Below are 23,616 nucleotides of genomic sequence, written 5' to 3' on the forward strand. Positions count from 1 at the left end.
GCGTGTTGTGACTAACGCGCAGTCACGCTTTCGCAAATGGCCCTATCCGGACACCATACTTTATAGCCCGGAAACCATATTGCTACTTCAATGTCCAGTGCGCGTGACCTTTGACCTTTTGACCCCAAAATCGATAGGGATCATCTTCATCCCATGGGTAGTCCATATATATGATATGGTGACTGTAGGTGGAAAGGATAACGCTTTAGAGCCCGGAAACCATATTGCTACTTCAATGTCCAGTGCGCTTGACCTTTGGACCCCAAAATCAATAGGGAACATCTTCATCCCATGGGTAGTCCATATGTTTGATATGGTGACTGTAGGTGGAAAGGATAACGCTTTAGAGCCCGGAAACCATATTGCTACTTCAATGTCCAGTGCGCTTGACCTTTGACCCCAAAATCGATAGGGAACATCTTCATCCCATGGGTAGTCCATATATATGATATGGTGACGGTAGGTGGAAAGGATAATGCTTTAGAGCCCGGAAACCATTGCGTCTACAGACGGACGGACGGACAGACGGACAACCCGATTCCAGTATACCCCCCCACAACTTGTTGCAGGGGGTATAAAGAGGCATCCTTGCTCATCATTACCATGCTATTAGTTTGTCTACTTAATACCCAGAGACAGAGAAGAAGATTTTCAAAGAATTTCTACACTTTCACTATATGACCAATAGAGCCCCACCCTAACACAAGAACCCCTGCCCCAGGGGCCATGAATTTCACAATTTTGGTAGAGGGCTCAACGCTCATTATAATTATGCCCACAGTTTGGCTTCTTGATGTCCAGGAGTAAAGAAGAAGATTTTTTAAAATTACACTCATTTTTATGGGTTTTGCCCCACCCCTCAGGCCCCAGGGGGGCAGGGACCACGAATTTCACAATTTTAGTTCCCCTCCACCCACAGATGCTATATGCCAAAATTGGTTGAAATTGGTTCAGGGGTTTCAGAGAAGAAGCTGAAAATGTTCAAATGTTAACGCACGACGAACGACGATGGACAAAAACAGATAGCAATAGGTCACCTGAATGAATTCAGGTGACCTAAAAATGGAAAAGCAAAATTTGAAAATTTTCAGCTCAAATCGTATCCATGCCCCTTTCAGTTTACTGATATATTATCAAAACTAAATGCATATTTAGAAAAAGCAGAAAAGAATGTACAAAATTATTAATTTCACAACCCCACGGTTTTCACTTTATGGTGGGTCCAAATTGGCAATATTGTTTAATTATCTAATAAAAGCCTTTCATCAGTTAATGCAATGAGGGCATTGAAGTTTTAAGAACACATCTTGTTTTATACTGATGCTGAATATTATAATTTAACTTATATAGATATTTTCAGAACAGGAAATTTTTTCTAAATTTTCAGCACTTGGGACTAGTGATACTCAGATGATCGATAAAGCCTGTGTGGGCCTCTTGTTGAAAATTGGTCAATTTTTGCCCAGCCTTTAAGGCCCCAGAGTTCTGAAATTTACAATTTGTGTCCCCCCTTGTCCCAAAGATGCTTCATGCCAAATTTGAAAAGAATTGGATTAGTAGCTATCAAGAAGTTCAATTATTGTTACGGTAATGCATGACCAATAGCAGTACATGTAGGTCCCAAGAGTGACTCAGGTTTTCAAATTTGTCCAAAAATGTCAAAAGTTGACAGCAATGATGATGATGCTTAAAATTGGTTTAAATGAGCCAATCATCTCCAAGTTACAAATCCTGACATAGCCTTTGTCCCGTGATCAAGTCCAAAGTGTGCAAGACTCATTTCTCTGCATGAACCAGGAAATAATTGAAAGCAGATATTTATAACAACTTTATTTCAGGCTTCTTGTATAAAAAATAGGCAAAGTACCATAGTTTCATTCAAAGTTAGCTGTTAAAATCATCAGCATCTTCAAAACCATCAGCTAAAAATAGATTGAATAAAAACTGCTCCCAATATATATTTTTAAAAACTCATTTGGTCTGAAAGAGAATATGACAATTAAACGACCGTTAAACATTATCAAAAACCAGAAATCACAATCAAAACTTGTAAATACGATATTTTAGTCATAAAATTACTCCTTTATTATGTCCGTAAAATACCAGGTATGAACATTGACATTTTTATCCATCGATAATATATAATTGCAACAGTAGACAATCTGATCGGGCACATGAATAAAATAAAAAAAGCCATTAGACATGTGCAACTCGACTATGGATATTTTCCCTTCACTATTAGACAACTCGACTATGGATATTTTCCCTTCACTATTAGACAACTCGACTATGGATATTTTTCCTTCACTGCAGTTGGAAATAAGTATATATACAGTCACTTTTCTGAGATTTAATTTTTTTAACATAATCGTAAAACTTCCACAAATTTTAGATATCATGAAATAAATACTTTCTAATGTAGGATTATATATCATATTGATGTTTCAAAGAATAATCCCTATTCGATACAGAGTTACCTCATTTTACTTCTCAAATAATTCCGTTATTACAAAATATCGTGGGTCTGATCTTTACTTAAAACACCCTGAAATTTTCACATAAAAATTGTGAAGAAACATCGTTTTCTTGGATTCCTAAAAAGACCTCCAATATGACATCATAAACAACAAAATAGATTTACAATCTTGAGTGATTAACGTTACTGTATGGTCAGATGGTTTAGATTTACACTGCCTCTAGAATGACGATGTAAACAATGTGTATACAACTCTCTTATCCATGTAATTGTAATATATGACATCAATAAATGATAAAAAAACACCAACCAACACTGGACAACAAATGTCGTGTCATATTTGCAAAAAATGCTGCAAAAGTGGTAAATATGGTTTTTTCCACAAAAATTAATAAAACATGCACATACATGTATATAATTTCCAAGAATTCATTTCAATTTCCTTGTTTTTAAAAAAAAATATACATTATCACCTATCAAAAGTAGAACTAACTTTTGATTTGAACAAATGCAAAATATGGATTTATCAATAAATGGACAAAGTATGTGATTTACATTGCACAAATTAGAACAAAAAACAAAAAAAAACTAAGCATGAAAAAATGTATAGAAAAATTAGCTTATTAATGCCAAAACAATGTATTGCACGCAAAGATATAGGTAAATAGAGGAACATCATATGTATATAGTAGTTTATAGACTCAGGTCTTTAATCACAAAATGTAATTCGATACTGAGTCTTAGAATTACTGGTAGCATCAAATACTACTGGGAAATTCAATATTAAAAAAAAAGGGGGGGGGGGGTTGTTAAGTAGATAAATAAGGCATGAATTATGTTCTACATTTCATATATTTTTAATGATACAAACTTTTTTCCCAATGAGATCATAATAACTTGAACATGAAAGATAATCTCTATCATATTGAGCACCACGAACATCAAATCATAGAAAACATTTAGCTCATCATTACAGTATTCATCCTATTGAGCGCCCCTACTTGCCCATATGAGTGCCCCTGGGTCTTTCTTAAACTCCAATTTGAATATAGTATGACTTACCTTATATCCGTAATAGCAACTACATTTTTGTATATATTTACTATGTTGTTTTGATAATTTGAAATAATAAATCGGTGAATAAGAGCTGAATAGATTATATTATCACAAAGGAAAGTACAACAATAACTCATTTAGCATTTGATATCTGTTTCAACATTTCTCAAAGTCAAAATTTCACTGAAAAAGATTCCAAAACAAAGTTCTAAATAATTGTCTTTTCCAACTTTCAAAGCTCCCAGGGTGCTCAATAGGATGAATGTGGTAATAGAACCCAGTATTGCACAGAAATCCAGATACAGGTAAAAATGTTTAAGAGTGAAATTAAAATATAGAGGAAAACCCCTGCGTAATGTATGTATTCATGTATCAAATTTTCTAACTTTCAATAATAAGCAGTACACTTTATGCAAGATGGATCCCCCCTCCCCCATTGATATGTTTATATTGGAAAGACCATTCTAATCATAACCTGATTCACAAAAACTATTTTGAAAATAATTCTAGTTACAACCATATTTACAGAATTCACGTCATGGCTACATCACATCGATGCGTTTCCTTTTGGATGCTAAAGGCGTATCATTGCCATCATCACTAGCCTTTCTTTTCTCCGCACTGAACACAAGTCGACAACCTCCAGATTTGCGTACCTTCCAGTAGTGACGCAAATCCCCATTCTGTTGTACTGGAGTGACCTTGACCTTGCACAGTTTAAGTTTCATGTCACTTTGTTGAACAGCACAGTACACACTAGATGAAGTACCCCTGAGAAGTTTTCCACGTTTCCTGTGGGACCTGACAAGTTGTACATCAGGAGTGTCCTTCAGACTGTTCAGGTGGATCTTGATTTTGATTGGTTGTTGTACTGGTTCCGGGTAATAAGGTATAGTTGACTGGTTCTCCTTGTCTTCTGATGTGACACTTAGTGGTGGAATGCTGTCAGAATTGCTGACACATGGGGAGTAGGACAGTTTCCTACTGACAGGGGCCTTAGGATGGACATCTGACCGTGGTATTTTGTTTGTGATCGGTCCATAGATGTTTTCTTTGCTAACATCACTTAAGATAATTGGTTTCTTATTCAGTAACTTTTCATGATGTTTGTATGGGATGTCAGTATTTGAGGCTACATCCACTTTATTCACATGTTGAACAAGGCTGACACTTGAAGTTGTAAGATGGGAAATAGAAACTACAGAAGAAACATTCACTATGTCAGTATTAAGTATACTCTTCTCACAATCTGCAACTGAGACAGATTTCGATTCGTTTTCTAAAATATTCTCCCAAGCCGAGACAGTGACATGCTGTTCTTGAACGGAGATAGCTTTAAATGTCTCCCTCTTGGCATGTTTGGCAGCACATGCAGATCTGATGTCTGCCATCCAGCGGTTGGCCAGGTCCGCAAAGCTAAGATAATCTGGCATGTAATTTGGGGAGTGTATGGGACTGAAGTAAATGTCTGACTGTATCCTCTTTGAGGATTTATTGTCCTGTCTTTGTGAGGTTGTTCCTTCACATTCTGATGTTTTGTGTTCAAGCACTCCTTGATTTGTTGGATTTCTGACAAGTGAGTCTTGATTTGCTATGCTACTAAGTGGTAACCTTTGATTGGTTGTGTCTTTAATTGCTGTTTGTTGATTGGTTGTGTCTTTAACTGGTGACCTTTGAGTAGCTGTGTCTTTAACTGCTGTTTGTTGATTGGTTGTGTCTTTAACTGGTGACCTTTGAGTAACTGTGCCTTTAACTACTGATTGTTGATTGGTTGTATCTTTAACTGCTGATTGTTGATTGGTTGTGTCTTTAACTGCTGATTGTTGATTGGTTGCGTCTGCTGATTGTTGATTGGTTGTGTCTTGTGATTGTTGACTGGCTGTGTCGGCTGATTGTTGACTGGTTGTGTCTTTAACTGCTGATTGTTGATTGGTTGTATCTGCTGATTGTTGATTGGTTGTGTCTTTAACTGCCGATTGTTGACTGGTTGTGTCTGCTGATTGTTGATTGGTTGTGTCTGCTGATTGTTGATTGGTTGCATCTGCTGATTGTTGATTGGTTGTGTCTGTTGATTGTTGATTGGTTGTGTCTGCTGATTGTTGATTGGTTGTGTCTTTAACTGCTGATTGTTGATTGGTTGTGTCTGCTGATTGTACACTCGTTGTGTCTGCTGATTGTTGATTGGTTGTGTCTGCTGACTGTTGATTGTTTGTGTCTGCTGATTGTTGATTGGCTGTGTCTGCTGATTGTTGATTGGTTGTGTCTTTAACTGCTGATTGTTGATTGGTTGTGTTTGCTGATTGTAGACTTGTTGTGTCTGCTGATTGTTGATTGGTTGTGTCTTTAATTGCTGATTGTTGACTGGTTGTATCTGCTGATTGTTGATTGGTTGTGTCTGCTGATTGTTGATTGGTTGTGTCTGCTGATTGTTGATTGGTTGTGTCTTTAACTGCTGATTGTTGATTGGTTGTGTCTGCTGATTGTTGATTGGTTGTGTCTTTAATTGCTGATTGTTGATTGGTTGTGTCTGCTGATTGTTGATTGGTTGTGTCTGCTGATTGTTGATTGGTTGTGTCTGCTGATTGTTGATTGGTTGTGTCTTTAACTGCTGATTGTTGATTGGTTGTGTCTGCTGATTGTAGACTTGTTGTGTCTGCTGATTGTTGATTGGTTGTGTCTGCTGATTGTTGATTGGTTGTGTCTTTAACTGCTGATTGTTGATTGGTTGTGTCTGCTGATTGTTGATTGATTGTGTCTGCTGATTGTAGACTTGTTGTGTCTGCTGATTGTTGATTGGTTGTCTTTGCTGATTGTAGACTTATTGTGTCTGCTGATTGTTGATTGGTTGTGTCTTTAACTGCTGATTGTTGATTGGTTGTGTCTTTAACTGCTGATTGTTGATTGGTTGTGTCTTTAACTGCTGATTGTTGAATGGTTGTGTCTGCTGATTGTACACTCGTTGTGTCGGCTGATAGTTGATTGGTTGTGTCTTTAACTGCTGATTGTTGATTGGTTGTGTCTGCTGATTGTTGACTGGTTGTGTCTGCTGATTGTTGATTGGTTGTGTCTGCTGATTGTTGATTGGTTGTGTCTGCTGATTGTTGATTGGTTGTGTCTGCTGACTGTTGATTGGCTGTATCTGCTGATTGTTGACTAGCTGTGTCTTTGATTGGGGATTGTTGATTTGTTGTGTCTTTCACTGATGACTTACAATTTAATCTAACAGACAAGTCTTCTTTAGAGTTACTTTCAGTTTCAAATCCACATTCATTACAAATAGTTTTAGTTTTTTTAGTGAAATTGACTGTAGTTTTTATGAAGGTTTTCCCCGCAGAACAGCTATCAAACACATAAAGTTTTGTTTCTTTGTTCTGTGACATTTCTTCCTCTGGAGTGCTCACAACAAGCAAAGATTCAGGATATGATGAATTTTCCTTGATTGTGGTGTCGTCTGATGTCCCTTCAACGAGACTGAATTTCTTTATAAACATTTCTAAAGGTGGCACCTTTTCCATGATTTCATCTAGTGCTCTATAATTGGTTGGGTTTCTGGTGAAAATCAAATGTTTTTCACTGTGTAAGTGTTGTCTCAATGAGCATTTAAACCAACAATCACAGGCTTCACAGTATACCGCTTTGTTGGAAACTTGTACAGACTGTCTAGGCACTGCATAACGATTCACATTTTCTTTTGATTTTCGACACAACATGATAGTTTTGTCAAAAGGAGAAATTAATTCAGAATCATACCTAGCTTGTGGAAATGCATGAAAGAGCTTGATAAGAGGTTTGTAATTTTTCTTTATGTCTTCACATTTCACGATTGGACAGTTCGCTTTCTTTGACCTCACAACCGGGCAGTTATCTTTCTCTGACCAGGACAAGGGTTGTATTCCATTCATCTCACCTCTCCTGTTCCAACTTCTCTTTTCTTTCACAAATTCTGTGTCCTTCAGAAAAGTTGAGACTTTCTGGATGTTTACACCCAACGTTTGGGCGTATCGTACAGGATCATTAGGAAGATTTTTCTGTTTTGCAGCCTTCATCAAAAGAGCCCTTCCTAAAAAATATACAATTTGAATCACAATCATATACACGCTTATCATGGGTTTGGAAAGACTATATGAACTCATAGCACAGGTTAATAACTATGCAAATCATGTAGGTTATCCAAGAGGAGTTTGTTTTTTATGAAGTGAAAATAAGCAGCATTGACTTTAAAACAGAAATTTCAAGCAACAGGCTAAGTTTAATTTCCCAAATCGTGAAGGAGGCGATGATGTCAGACAATAACAACGTGAAAAATGCAAAATAGTGCATGCTGATATGGATACAAAATTGTCAACTTTCTAGTTTTACTACAAACATTATTCAAGTCTATCATAATTAATCCTGTTTTGGTTGTAGTCGCTTATTAAACATATATGAGAAACGGGACCAGTCATGTATTACACTGATGTTTCTGTTCACCCCTTAGCTGTAATAAAATGTTCCTCAATGTAATTAAAAATCATTCGAATTAGATTATTCCATTTTTAACCGGGTGGGGGGTGGGATGGGGATCAATTTGATATTTACTTCAATGTACGCCCTGAAATCAAACGGAAAGCGGTCAGTACAAGTTCCAGCAAGGCTAAAGTCACAGAAAATTACGAGAAAATGAAACATAGTAAAAGTGACTTAGATGAAGAAGCGGACAGTGAAACTGAGCTGGAACAAAATGAAAAAGAAAATGAAATTCGAATTGAAAAGCTTCTGCATGAAATTGAAAAAGAATATAAATAAACTATGAACGAATTACCAAATCAAATTTGTGTCTATTATTTATTTTTTAATAATAATGAATATTTCATGTTAAATTTCGGTCTATAGGAAATGAAATGACTACATATAGACTGAAAGTCTATAGGACTTTAAAGTTAATATCGCACACTGTTGAGTAGGGAGGGATCTTTATTGTGCCACACCTGCTGCGACACGGGACCTCAGTTTTTGCAGTCTCATACAAAGGACCGCGCCATTTAGTTGCCTCTTACGACAAGCACGGGGTACTGAGGACCAATTCTAACATGTATCCCCACGGGATTTGTAATTTTAAAATAAAAATGTAATTCATATGACCAACTCTAGAAATAAAGATTTTCTATGCTTTATAACTATTAAATATTTCTTCTCTTAGGGCAGTTATGTTCATTTGAGAGTTCATTGTTATTTCTGTGCTTTATATAAACTGTAAAGCGTGTGACAGCGTGGCGAGAATTCCATCGTCATCGAAAGCAAATTTTATGACTTGCCTAATTGGTTGATCGGGTTATATCGCGCTGGTTGATAGGAGATTTGGTTCCGCAGGTCGTGAGTTCAACCCTGGGTAGGGGCGGAAGTGGGTATCCAAATAAAGTTAAATTTTCTGTGCTTTATATATACATATATATATTATACATAAATATCATGGTAGATATGAATATAATAAAGAACCTTCACTGCTACATCTGTAAGTGTATTGCATTGGTCAAAATCACCTCCAGCTGTTGACGTCATATACACGTATAACAACAAAAAGAAAGATGGACATGCACTGATATCAAAAGAAACAAAGTCAAGTGGGTGTTAATCTTCAACACATCATGTAAAGACACAATGAACGAATACTATATGAAAGCATTCATAGCTGTACAATATTTCTCTTACTCTTAAAACTCAGTACGCTGATAAATATACACAATCATGACAATGCATTTAACAGGTGCATACGTGTACACACTACAGGGAGAGCGCACGAGAAATGAACTACATTTTACCTCGGCTCAGTGGCATCGTTCTTTGTTTTACATCGGTGTTTGAAGGAATCTCTTCTTCTTCAGTGCAAATGGCGTCTCTATCTGTAAGCACTAGATTCACTTCTTTTGACAAAAACTCCTCGATTTTCCCATGCAATGACAAGATTCTCTGCACAGTTTTAACTCTGAGTTTACAAGAAGAAATATCGAGGTAGTACACTGTCTGTGACGATGAAGTGAACTTGAGTTTCCTCCGAGCTCCATCTTGTGAGTTCAGGTTCATGTTTATCAGCTCAAAACACGCTCAATAAATTTCCACAACCATATGCAATGATTAAATTCACCGCTCTACCATGACGTCACGGGTAATCTCAAACTACAATGTAATCTTGTACAAGGGTCGTTTTTCAATCCCTTCTACTACAGAATTAAAGAATAAAATATCAGATAATGGATATCGTTAAAAAGATCAAATAAATACCGACAATGATACAACCACTAATTTTTTTCTTTTAATTGAAGGTCGGGCTCGATGTTTGCGGGGACTTTTGATCCCAACTAAAAATACATGTTTGACAGTTGAACACACGTGTAACTAGAATTCCAGAATCATGGCTTTAGCAGGGAACGTAAGGAATTCACTTCACAAATTTATCGGTATGATGTGTATATACTCATCAATAAGTTCAGAATATGTGAGGAATATAGTGTAATTCTTAAAAAAAAAAACCCACTTGTACTTTACACCAATGCTTATTACTATATACATAATTATATAGTGTTGTTATTTGCTTATTTATCATATTTTTTCTAGATATTGGTGTTAATTTGACAGGTGAGTCTCTCTTTTTTTCTCTATGTCTACCCCCCCCCCCTCTCTCTCTCTGTTTCTCCCTTGCCTATATATGTTTGTATTATGGTACATGGTGGTACTGTACAATATTGTGTGTGTGTGTGTTTATATATATATATATATATATATGTACACACACGCACATATATATATACAAATTATGAGGGCAAGTCAATAAGTAACCATGCAACCTAACTTACTTCCGGTTGAGATCCACCTCTTCTTTTTCTATATAATAAGTAAACCCTCTAGTGTGATGCTTTAGACCAATGGTGTTCAAGTGCCATCAGCCCAGAACTGAAAAAGTCAGGATCTTTTCCATTGACCCACTCCTCCACTGCCGTCACGACTTCGTCGTCAGACCGGAAATGACATCCACGGATATCCTTTTTCAAGTTTGGGAATAGGAAGTTGCTAGGAGCTAGGTCAGGCGAATAGTCAGGATGTGGTATTAATTCATACCTGTTTCGCTCATACTCTCACATTGTCCTGTTGCAGTAAAACACCTATAGAGACTTTACCTTGGCGTTTTTCACGGATGACGGTTCTCAGCTGGTCTAGCAAGTTTGCATAGTACACTCCTGTTATTGTACTTCTCTTGGGTAAAAAGTTCAACATAATAACGCCTTTTGCATCCCAAAAATACTGTGGCCATCACCTTGCCAGCAGATGGTTGCGCCTTGAACTTCTTTGGCCTTGGGGACCCAGGCCCTACCCACTGACGGCTCTTAGCTAAATATTCTCTGGTTTATAATAATGAAACCAAGTCTCATCTACAGTCACCAGACACAAAAGAAAATCATCTTTTGACCTAAAACACTTCAACAAGGCACTGCATACTGATGCTGTGGTTGCCATTTGCTCATCGCTAAGGGATTTGGGGACCCAACGGGCTGTTAGGTTGCGCATACCTAAATGATCATGTAAGATTGTTGAAACTCTACCATGTGAAATGCCTAATGCCTGCGCTATTTCTCCCACCTGAATTCACCTATCAGAGTATACCATATCTTGAACTTTCTTACACATTTCTTCGTCGGTGGCATCCAGTAGGCGTCCAGGTCTGCATTTGAATTTCCCTACCCAGAATTTAACCTGAGCATAAGATTGTGCAGAAGACCCATAAACATCGGCTAACTCGCTGTGTATTTCCTTGACTGTTTTACCTTTTAAATACAAGTACCGAATTGTAACACAGTACTCAACTTTAGATGAAAAGCATGGCTTTGCATCACTAGCCATGTTGCAATATCTTATAAAGGAATGACTTAATACGTGTGCAATTTTGTACCCAGGTATAAAACATGTATTGTAACAAGGCATGAAAATCGTGACCGTCTTGTTCAATCGGAAATGGGATAGGCTGGTTACTTATTGACTCGCCCTTGTATCACTTTTATATAACATTAAGCAGACATAGCTATAGATTCTAATGATTCAGAAAAATTAGTCCCAAGTATTTCATGCTTATTATCATAATTGTTTATTGCGATTATCAGAATCTTGTATTTTGTATGTGATATGTTTGAAAGGGTCATCGATATTTTGAAAATAATGCTATTCTGTTTCATTCTAATCTTAACTTTCAAAAAATCTGAATCTTATTTTTGGGTTACATAAATATACACTTGTCTTTTGTTGTACAGGATGATTATTTTTTCAGACCCGATGTTCAGAGGTGTTTATCACAAATCTAGGAAACACCAAGGTATGACATTCATTGAAGTTAATGATATTAACATTGACTGAGTAACAAGACCTATCACAGCTTTCATTGTTTTGAATGTTGGCATAATATTAACGGGAGGGGTGTATGTTGTGGTAGAGAACTGGTGGTAACCATGTAGGGCTGGGACGATTCAGGGTTAGCTCGATTCGGTTCGGTTTCCATTCAGAACAGCACGGTTCGGTTATTTTCGATTCGGTTCATGTTAGGTCCAATTTATCTAATGACGGCACAAAAATTAACAATTTTAATAAGTAGCATATTTGATTTGATTTTATTCAGGTTATATAACTATGTGTCGTCATTTGTAAGCATCTTATCTATTCATAATGGCATCTTATAACTTTGATAGAAAAAAGAAAACACTGACAGTCTATCAAAATTTGTTATATTAATGTGCTGCATAAGTTTTGGATTATTAAACAAATCTATAGTGAATCCAAAATGTATATGCTATTGTTTTCATTGATATGCAAAAATTCAACAATTCTATCAATTGAGAGTCTTTGGAAATCTCTCCAGTCAAATCTGTTTCATTACCTACGATGTTGATTTCACTCCACCACTGACAGAAATGCTATATGTCATGTAAAGATAAACTGCAATGATCTTACGGACCATATTCTGGTGGTATATGAGTGGTGAAAATGCTAACTCTCAACGCAGTAGTGATTTAAATCTCTGTTGCATAAAAAAACACATGTTTTCAACATCACTCGGACGCCATATTGGTTGTTTTGGTGTAAGTAAAATCTAAACCGAACCGAATCGAAATCCGGAATTTGTAATCGGTGCATCGAATCGAATTGTGTGAATCGCGGTGCACCGAAATTTTCGGTGCACCGCACAGCCCTATAACCATGTGTCCGTGAGAGTGACAGCCATGAGTCTGAGAGTGACAGTCATGAGTCTGAGAGAGTGACAGTCATGTGTCAGTGAGAGTGACAGTCATGTGTCTGTGAGAGTGACAGTCATGTGTCTGTGAGAGTGACAGTCATGTGTCTGTGAGAGTGACAGTTATGTGTCTGTGAGAGTGACAGTCATGTGTCTGTTAGAGTGACAGTCATATGTCTGTGAGAGTGACAGTCATGTGTCTGTGAGAGTGACAGCCATGTGTCTGTGAGAGTGACAGTCATGTGTCTGTGAGTGACAGTCATGTGTCTGTGAGAGTGACAGTCATGTGTCTGTGAGAGTGACAATCATGAGTCTGAGAGTGACAGTCATGAGTCTGAGAGTAACAGTCATGTGTCTGCGAGAGTGACAGTCATGTGTCTGTGAGAGTGACAGCCATGTGTCTGTGAGAGTGACAGTCATGAGTCTGAGAGTGACAGTCATGTGTCTGCGAGAGTAAGTCATGTGTCTGTGAGAGTGACAGTCATGTGTCTGTGAGAGTGACAGCCATACCCTCTTATGAAATCTACTGAGGATTGAGATAGAGTTTCATTGGTGAAAAACACAACCAAAACTTTTTATCAATAGCAAGGATGTGTGCCCCCCTTCCTTCTGTGTAAAGACAGCAGCTATTAGTGTAGCTGCAGAACTGTAGCTCTCTGAAAAAATATTTTGACATAACAGAGATAAATTTATGAGACAGCAACTCAAGAATACAACAATATAAGGCCTCAACCGTGCGCAGCTTTTTGTGCGCCGTAAATCGAAGGTTTTTATAAGGGGTGGCTCTGAAGCTCTCTGTTATGTCAAAATATTTTTTCAGAGAGCTACAGTTCTGCAGCTATATAATACAATGACTTTAACATGTGACCAGTGGATGTACAATGATTTCAACAGTATATGAATCTCATCAAAGCTGATTCAGAAGGAAGAGTTTTTTAATTAACGATCATTCTGACGAATTCTTTGCAGATGATCTAGATGATGTAATAGCACGAGCCAAAGATGCTGGCATGATGAAGGTATGGCTTATTTATTGTCCAGATTATTTAATTGTGTGGTTTTCTCCTTTTTTGCTTTGTATAACAACCTCCTTAAGGGATTCTTCTTTGTTTCACCAGATGATGATAACTGGAGGCTGTCTCAGTGATTGCAGAGAGGCTCTAGAACTTTGTAAAACAAATGGTAAGCTGTCAGGACACAGAGAGGCTCTAGAACTTTGTAAAACAAACAGTAAGCTGTCAGGACACAGAGAGGCTCTAGAACTTTGTAAAACAAACAGTAAGCTGTCAGGACACAGAGAGGCTCTAGAACTTTGTAAAACAAACGGTAAGCCGTCTGGACACAGAGAGGCTCTAGAACTTTCTAAAGCAAATGGTAAGCTGTCAGAACACAGAGAGGCTCTAGAACTTTGTAAAACTAACAGTAAGCTGTCAGAACACAAAAAGACTCTAGAACTTTGTAAAACAAATGAGCTGTCAGAACACAGAAAGGCTCTAGAACTTTGTAAAACAAATGCCTTTAGCAGGCACACTAGTCACCAATCAGCAGGACTAGTAAATTACAGAATCTAGTATAGTAAAATATTTAGTGTCAAACACTGAATAGTAAGTTAGGACAAAGCATACACTGCCCAAGTTTGCTTTATATTGTATAAAACGAAGTAAGTGTTAATGGTTTGTAACTTCTTTACAAATTTTTCACGTTTTGTATAGTGCAAACTACTTTAACTTAATTTCTTTTGTGCAGATATGATGTACATTTATAAAATTTGTAGAAAAAGCTTTTATTCCTTTTTAAATATTAAATCTACAGATTTCATTGTATGTGACGTAACTCGACCAAAAAATACAGAAAATCTGCAAACAGGAAACAGGAAATTAGAAAAAAAGGAAGGTTTTACAAGAAACATTTGTAATTTGAAATTGTACATTTGAAATGTTGTAGATATGTTTTATTGTACGGTGGGGTGTCATCCAACTCGTTGTAAGGAGTTTACTGAAGGTGACCCGGAGGAATATCAACAGAAGCTGCTAGATCTGGTGGTCAGTAACACAGACAAAGTAGTGGCCATCGGAGAGTGTGGACTAGGTAGGTGATTAACAAAGTGACTAATTACAATATTAACTACAGTAATACCTCTGTATATCGCCACTCATGATATCACCACCCTCGCATGTCGCCATCGAAATATATAAAATAGATTTCCATACACACTAAAAACCCTGATAAAACACCAACCTCACCTATCGATCACCATCCACCACCCATTTTCAGGAATTGTCTTAATATATCCCCCCAGACAATACCAGGGATCAGAAGCCACAATTATACATAATTGTTCTGTCCAGTGAATCATAGTGAAACTATATTTAGTATCTGTCATAAAACCAGGTAAGCATAGGTAATTGTGATAATAACTTAACATATTCATTTAAAATGGTCTCTGAAATTGTTGAGTAGTATTGCCTATGCGTAAACAACTGAGAAACGAAATTACTATCAGCTGCAAACTTCTGCCAATGTTCGTTTGCACACAAACCAAATCGGCTTGCTATCAATTAACTGCTGTAAATTTTGTGTACCATGTGACTTTTGTCTATATTTATGTGTATGACATCATATTTCTGTGTTCCAGAAAAAAAGTTGCAGCGATTACATTTGTTTGTCAACCACTCAATGTATTCAGTCATTGTAGAACCTACCATGATGTTTCATAGATATGCTTTTGTGTTTTACAAATGAACAAGCTCAGAATATGCCACCCCCCCCTTTTTTTTTCTTTTTTTTTTTTTTACAAAGTTTTAAGATAAAGCAAAACAATTTCATGCATTTACATATCTTGTGATGTGGATGAGTGACTCATTATCTATGACAATAAAAGGACAATGATTTATTAATTCTTGATCAACCACATTTTTTTAAAAAAATTGATGAACTAAAACGACCAAACTTTTTGTAATGCCATCCTCGATATAACGCCAAAATAGGCTGGGACAAAAGCTGGCGATATAACGCCAAAATAGGCTGGGACAAAAGCTGGCGATATAACGCCAAAATAGGCTGGGACAAAAGCTGGTGATATAACGCCAAAATAGGCTGGGACAAAAGCTGGCGATATAACGCGGTAACACTGTACATGGCAGTCATAGGAGGATGTAGGCTAGGTAGACAAAATGTATTGGCAGTCATAGGAGAATGTAGGCTAGGTAGACAAATTGTAGTGACAGTCATAGGAGAATGTAGACTAGGTAGACAAATTGTAGTGGCAGTCATAGGAGGATGTAGGCTAGGTAGACAAATTGTAGTGACATTAATAGGGGGATGTAGACTAGGTAGACAAATTGTAGTGGCAGTCATAGGAGGATATACTGAGATTTGAAATTTTTTATTTCAGATTATGATCGTCTCCACTTTTGTCCGAAAGAAATTCAGTTAAAGTAAGCTTCTTAATAAGTAAGTCGTTCTTATTTTAGTAAATGTATGCACATATTTAATAGCTGTCTTCGGGAAACACTATGCAATTGCATTTGGAGATATTTCCGACCCAATGCTCTAATAAATAATTGATATTCATTCAGTTATTTAGGACTGGGGATTTGGGAAAGCAGCAAAATTTTGTTTGAGATTTGTAGTTCATCTCAGCATGAACATTATTTGTAGGATTTAGATATGGAGCACATCTTTAAAACATTTTGGAATCAATCTTTTCACTGCAATTCATCCTTTTACTATTTTGCAATAGGGAAATTTTAATATCACACTTCGCTTATAGGGGAAAATATGCAAATCGGAAATGGCTCCCATCAATCCCAGATTTAAAGAATTTAGAGTCCTGAGACAAAGAAACAGAATTAGGCTGATGTATGCGTGTATGTCTTGACCAAACACTAAAAGATGAATTTAGGTTTTATCTTAGCTGCAGAACTGTCAGCTGTCTCGGAAAATTTAGGAATGGTCCAATATTTTCCCAGAGGGCTACATTCTTGCAGCTAATTTTATTTACAATTTTTCATCAATATTTTATTTGTGATTTTTGATAGATATTTTATTTGTGATTTTTTAAATAGATATTTTGAAAAACAAATCGACCTTGCAGAAACAACAAGGCTACCAATGTTTCTTCACAGTCGCAACTGTCACCAGGATTTTATCGATATCATCAAACGCAACAGAGACAGAATAAAAGGGGGAGTGGTAAGATTTCATAGAGAGAGAGAGAGGAGAAACATAGACTGTGAAAGGAGAGAGAGAAAGAGAGAGAGAAGAGCAAAACTTAGACCATGAAAGGAGATAGAAAGAAAGAGAGAGCAAAAGAAAAAGAGAGAGAGAGAGAGGAGAAACATAGACTGAAAGGAGAGAGAGAAGAGAAGAGGAAAAACTTAGACCATGAAAAGAGATAGAAAGAGAGAGAAAATAAAAAGAGAGAGAAAGAAAGAGAGAAAACAGAAAGAGAGAAAACAGACCATGAAAGGAGAGAGAAAAGAGAGGAGACATAGAACATGAAAGGAGGGAAAGAAAAGAGATAGAAAGAGAGGAGAAACATGGAACCTGGAGAAAAGGAGAAACACAGACCATTAAAGGAGAGAGGAGACATACTGTACATCATGAAAAGGGGGAGAGAAAAGAGATAGAGAGAAGAGATAGAAAGAAAAGAGATAGAGAGAAAAGAGATAGAGAGAGAGAAAAGAGATAGAGAGAAAAGAGAGAGAGAGAGAGAAAAGAGATAGATATAGAAAGAGAGGAGAAACAGACCATGAAAGAAGGGAGAGAAGAAAGAGAGATATAGGAGGAACATAAACCATAAATGGAGAGAAATAAGAAGAGAAGATACATAGACAACGAAAGGAGAGAGAGGAGAGAGAGATAGGAGAAACAAACCAGGAATGGAGAGAGAGAAGAGAAAGATAGGAGAAACAAACCAGGAATGGAGAGAGAGAAGAAAGAGATAGGAGAAACAAACCAGGAATGGAGAGAGAGAAGAAAGAGATAGGAGAAACAAACCAGGAATTGAGAGAGAGAGATAGGAGAAGGAAGAGTCTTACTTTTGATAAATGACCATGTAATCAAATTGAATTTTGTACTTTATAAATACAATTACTATAATACCCATTATTTTCCATGTTTCAATACTGTAAAGTTCACAGTGTGATCTGAATATCCGGATCACCACACCGTGGTATCACCAGCCTTTGAAATTGATGACATCACATTGCATTAGATTGATAACAATCAATGCTGTCTAAGCAAAAAATAATTTCACTTTTATTTACTCATTTTGCCAATCATTGATTAAGTTACTCTCATCTATGCTTGAATTTATGTGGGTATATAGTAAATGTTTCATTACTACAGTACCTTTTACAGTCTCATTGACAGACACAGATCATCACATCAAACGCGACATTTAGCCCCCTTTTGATCTGACAATTTACACCTGTCAATTTGACATGATCCGACTTTTCAGACCAACTCACTCAGGGATAGCCATTAACCTTTCATCTCGCTTGCTCTTTGGGCAAGTAATCTCAAATTTTCACTTGTCCAAATGAAAAACTTTGTTGTCCGAAATATTTTTACCCTAATACTGTTATACTCCTTTCAATCAGTAATTTTAATTATCTCCTTTTATGGGGTCAACCACAATTAGTGAATAGGTCAGTTTTCCTTCTTTATGCTACCAAATGCAAGAGCTAGGTTACAACTATGAATTTTACATAGCCAATTATTGATGATTTTATACAAGTTTATGGGTTGCCTAAACCTTGGGCTTTGTTGTGATTGAGTGCAATTGATGGCAAAATAAAAACCAAATGTCAAAGTTATAGATAAGAATATTACAGAAATAAATTTTTTCACCACAAAAAAAAGGAAAAGTGATGTACACTTGCAGAGATGTGCTGATACATGTATATGATTAAAATTAAAGAATAAAAACAAAACATTTCAAAAGTGTAACAAATTTGTTTTTTGTCAATAACTCAATAAATATGTGCATAGATGCTATCAATTCTGTAAATTGTGTTACAGGTAAGAAAATACAAACTACTGGGGATTGTGCTGAGTACAGACGATATCAATTAAACCTGTAAATTAGGATTGTCATGCTGCCATAAACTCAAATTTTCTTTTTAATTGAATTTCATTTTTATTCTCAACATTGCCTTTCTTTCTAAAATCATCTTCTTTCTGAATGTTACTTCAAGAGACGGTTGTGAAACCACCATTTTCTCACAAACCAAACATGACTAAGATAAGTTGTGTGTCGGATAGTTATGTTGTTAGGAACAAGTTACTGATAGGATAAGATACATTATGATCTACTAGAAAGAGGCCTAAAAAAAATCAGTGATTCTTTAAAGAAAACAAAAAGTACGGAGCTTGACTTTATTTTTTAATACTTCATATTTATCAACCCTAACACAATCGAAATAATCACATTTCCTGCTAACATAATCACTTGTCCCACCAGTCAAGTGTATTGAGTTTCACTTGTCCGAACTGGGTTTTCACTTACCTCGGGGCAATCAGACAACCATTGATGTTGATCCCTGTTACTGTAATGATACTAAGATGATGCAGTCCAAGAGTATTTTTTTCTTTTTAGGTTCATTCCTTCACAGGAACACCAGATGAGGTGAAGGAAATCTTGGAGCAAGATCTGTATATAGGAATAAATGGATGGTGGGTGCTCGGTTATATTAGGACAGACAGATTCTTTTGTTAATTTCAAATTCAAAGAATAGTAAATACTTATGTAACAGGTTACATGTTCTTGACCTTGATGTTGGATGTGACCTTGAACTCAAATAGCTGTTGCATCTCGCTGTAAACATTATTTTCTCATAAAGATGATTTGAGCCATTCCAAGCAAAAAGGGCCCTTATGTAATTTAGTATGGAAGCCGATAGGTGCCAGGGTATAGAATTAATATTTATTTAACTGGCGGCCGCCACTTAATTTAACTGGCGGCCGCCACTTATTAACTGGCGGCCGCCAGTTATTAATTGGCGGCTGCCATATAAATTAACTGGCGGCCTCCACTTAATTTATATATGGTGACTGCCAATTGCAAAAACAATGTAATTCGTATCGCTGAGTGATTATTTTGGAAAGATTTAGAATAGTACGCAAACACGCAGCATCGTTTTTCAAAGTGTAGGGACAGTCGGAGAGAAATTGTCTTCTCCAATTGTTGACAAGCAGAAAAGGAACCTAAAATGTCTCTTTTGTCCAACCTTCGTACTCCTAAATTGGAGGAAGGGGGCTCCGTTCATCCTTCAATTGATCAGTTAATTCATTACATTTTACCATTCATTACTATACCAAAGAGTGGGGTGGGGCCAATCCGCCAATTAATGTTATTTCACATGTGAAAATAATTTAGTTTGCATGTGAAAATAACAGAAATTGAACGTTATCAAAAAAATGGAGGGTCAGCCCCATGGTTCTACGTATTGAACAGTACAATCGAAAAACAATAATTTGATGCTCTTTTAAAATTGTATATATATAACATACATATTACTAAGCATTGGGGAGGGATTGCACCCCTTTCATTTTGAGAGAGAGATAGAGAAAGAGAGAGGAGTTGAATAACTGGCGACAGCTATATATAAATGATTTAAATTGAATGGTGGCCGCCATATAAATTAAGTGGCAGCCGCCAGTTAAATAAATATTAATTCTATACCCTGGCACCTATCGGCTTCCGTAATTTAGTGTTAGATTATAAAGTATGAATTATAGAGAACAATCCCTCAAAATATTAGAGCAATGTTGATTGTCGTTAAGATAATTACAGCCAATCATTGATGACAACTAATCATTATGTTTTTGTTTACAAGTTGGTGATCACAAAGTTCTGTGAAAATGAAATGATGTCATGCTTTTTTCGTTGTGATGTTAAACAATGTTGGGTAAGATAAGGGTCTTTTTTGGCTAGGAATCATGATGGATCACTTGATGAAAGGAAGTTCTGTAAATCATTTGCTTGAAAGAGTAGCTACACATGACAAACACACCGACTGGTACTAGACAGAGTGATATACAGACAACATAATGAAATGCATTAATTATCACTATTTTTTTCAGTTCCTTAAAAACTCAGGAGAATATAGATGTAATGTGTTCAATACCGGCAGAGAGATTAATGATTGAGACAGGTATACTGTTGTCACCTGTTCATAGCACCTATACAGAACACCTGCATATAGTACCTGTACCTTGCACACATATGTAACACCTGTACAAATCACCTATATATAACACATGTATTCAACACCTCTGCATAACACCTGTAAATAACACCTATACATAGCATGTACATAACACCTGTATATAACCCCTGTACATAACACCTGTATATAACCCCTGTACATAACACCTGTATATAACACCTGTACATATCACCAGTACTAATCACCTATATATAACACATGTATTCAACACCTGCATAACACCTGTAAATAACACCTATACATAGCAACTGTACATAACATCTGTGTATGACACCTGTATATAACATCTGTACATAACACCTGTATGAAACAACTGTATATAACACTTGTACATACCAAGTGTACATAACACCTGTATATAACATGTACATAACACCTGTATATAACATGTACATAACACTTGTATATAACATATGCTTTATATCAAGTTTGGTTGAAATTGACAATTTTTTATGAGAAAAGCTCCTCTGAGCCTAAGGCTAATACACAATAACAAGAGCAACACGACAAGTTCTGAACTTTCCTATAGATGCCAAAACTCAGTTTCTTCTTAACAGATGCTCCATGGTGTGAAATTCGTCCCACACATGCAGGTTTTAAACACATCAAAACACAGTTCCCCACGAGGAAAAAGGAAAAGTGGGAGAAAAATTTCTGTGTTAAAAGTAGAAATGAACCCGCACTGATCGTGTAAGTCATTATCCTGTTATTTTGTTTACAAAACAAACCTCTGAAATTTCTTCCTCAACATCAGTTCTCTGCCACTCGAAAATACTTTTAAACTTTGGATGGAACTCTTTCATACACGACATATAACATGTCAAGTGTTGTTTGTACAAGCTTTATATTGTAGCCAAGTCCTGGAGGTAATGAGTGCAGCACGGCAGACAGAAATTGGTGAATTGGCGGAACAGCTGTATGACAACACCTGTCAAATGTTTTTTCCTCAATAAAGATTTTTAGCTATATATATCTAGTTTGTTAATGGTACTTTGTAGATTTTCCTCAGTATTGGTACATAACCATTAAAAGTTGAAGGATAATTATAAAATCTAGAGACAATATCCACATCAAAGGATGCAATGTAAACCATCTGAAGAGAAAAGATTCATACTAGAGGTTGCAATTGTAAGAGTTAGTCAAGTATACGCCTCTGCTGAGAATTGAACCCAGGACCTCTAGCACCACAGTCCAGTATTCTTCCAATCAAGCTGAAAGGTTAACTCACTAACCAGAGCTAGTAGAAATTAGGCCATGTGTCTAACACAACAACATCGTCCCCCTCCTGAGAGAAGTGTCCCAGAGTGTCAGTGTCTTGGGGGGGGGGGGGGGGGGGGGGGGGAGCAATCACTCTAACCTGCCAGAGATTAACAGAGTCCCAACGTGGGTGCCAAACATTACATATACTGGTATATACGCCTCTGCTGAGAAATGAACCCAGAACCTCTGGCACGACAGTCCAGTGCTTTACTGTACAAAAAAAGTATATATAACAGTATTCTTCCAATCAAGCTCAACGGTTAACCCACTACTCAGAGCTAGTAGAAATTAGGCCATGTATCTAACACAACCACATTGTCCTCCTTCAGGGAGACATGTCTCTACTCCCAAGCAGTGCCAGTTCTGGCGACAATCACTTGCCTGCCAGAGTACTTGAGTCCCAGTGGGGGCATCAAACGAAGAGTTGATACGCCTCTGCTGAGGGTTGTACCCACAATCTAATTAAAATCAGACTTCTTAGATCCGTGCCGTATACTCTGCATAAGAAGATCTAACATAACCCGATTGGGGGTCATGTTCATGTGAACTTTATGTCAGCCAATCAGCGCGTCGCCTATGAAATCGTCAGTGTTCACAATTCAAGGAAAATGGCTGCGATTGTTTGGTTTGAAAGAAAACACATTGCAGCTAGATGCGACGTCACAATGCACCGTTTACGTCGACTGGCATTACATTCTTCGCGTTATTTAAGTAAATCATCTTGAAAACTATTCAAATCGTACCCGTCCCTTTTCATACATAAATCGGAATTCACAATTAATTCAGTTTGGGTATATTTTATTTTGTATGTTTTGTTGTTTGTATGAATGGAATAGATTGGGTATTATTGCGAAAGTTTAAAATTCGTTATGCGAGAATATACAATTTTACAATGTGGAATAAACTTCGTGGGAGAGAGATTACAGCAACTTGTTTACAAATTGCCAGGAACCGACTAAATAGCCATCATTGTCTGTATGGCGCAATCTGACTGGCTGATAGTTCTCATGAATATTTCAAGTGAAGGGTCATGCACACATGACCCCCTACTATGGGGTTATGTCAGATCCTATTGTAGCGATTGTGAGCGTATTCTAGATCTGATTTTAATTAGATTGATTGCACCCAAGACCTCTGGCACAACATTCCAGTGCTTACTTTTTGAGTTGAAGGCTAACACTCTAGAAAGGCCATGTATCTTACAGTACCACTCCCTCACAATGTACACCCTCCAGAGAGATCAGCAGAATCACGTTACTTCTGACTCCACTGGAGAGTGACAAAGCAACTGAACTGAGGAAAGATGTTCCTCAACTTTAAATGTAAAGCAATGTAGG

The 23,616-nt window shown here is 36.9% G+C and overlaps 2 protein-coding genes across 4 annotated transcripts; one reads left to right on the forward strand and one right to left on the reverse strand.

Annotated features, from left to right (window-relative positions):
- Positions 1-1,815: 1,815 nt before the first annotated feature.
- LOC125670625 (dentin sialophosphoprotein-like) lies at positions 1,816-9,834 on the reverse strand. The gene is made up of 2 exons (XM_048905903.2): positions 9,331-9,834; positions 1,816-7,592 (listed from the first exon to the last, which is right to left on the reverse strand). The coding sequence occupies exons 1-2, from the start codon at positions 9,590-9,592 to the stop codon at positions 4,075-4,077; spliced, it is 3,780 nt and encodes a 1,259-aa protein (XP_048761860.2). The 5' UTR covers positions 9,593-9,834; the 3' UTR covers positions 1,816-4,074.
- On the forward strand, positions 9,396-21,987 carry LOC125670624 (deoxyribonuclease TATDN1-like). Of its 3 annotated transcripts, XM_048905901.2 has the most exons (13): positions 9,396-9,413; positions 9,832-9,966; positions 10,124-10,144; positions 11,826-11,870; positions 13,752-13,801; positions 13,901-13,964; positions 14,727-14,870; positions 16,177-16,219; positions 16,850-16,976; positions 19,387-19,463; positions 20,874-20,944; positions 21,577-21,709; positions 21,873-21,987. In XM_048905901.2, exons 2-13 carry the CDS (start codon positions 9,921-9,923, stop codon positions 21,970-21,972), a joined length of 921 nt encoding a protein of 306 aa, XP_048761858.1. In that variant the 5' UTR covers positions 9,396-9,413; positions 9,832-9,920; the 3' UTR covers positions 21,973-21,987. The 3 variants fall into 3 exon arrangements, with proteins under 3 accessions (XP_048761858.1, XP_056020012.1, XP_048761859.1); XM_048905902.2 differs by lacking the exon at positions 9,396-9,413 and having other exon boundaries at positions 9,856-9,938; XM_056164037.1 differs by lacking the exons at positions 9,396-9,413; positions 10,124-10,144 and having other exon boundaries at positions 9,835-9,973; positions 11,809-11,870.
- Positions 21,988-23,616: the final 1,629 nt, after the last annotated feature.

This window comes from Ostrea edulis, chromosome 4 (assembly GCF_947568905.1).
Source record: "Ostrea edulis chromosome 4, xbOstEdul1.1, whole genome shotgun sequence".
In the NCBI taxonomy this organism is placed as follows: domain Eukaryota; kingdom Metazoa; phylum Mollusca; class Bivalvia; order Ostreida; family Ostreidae; genus Ostrea; species Ostrea edulis.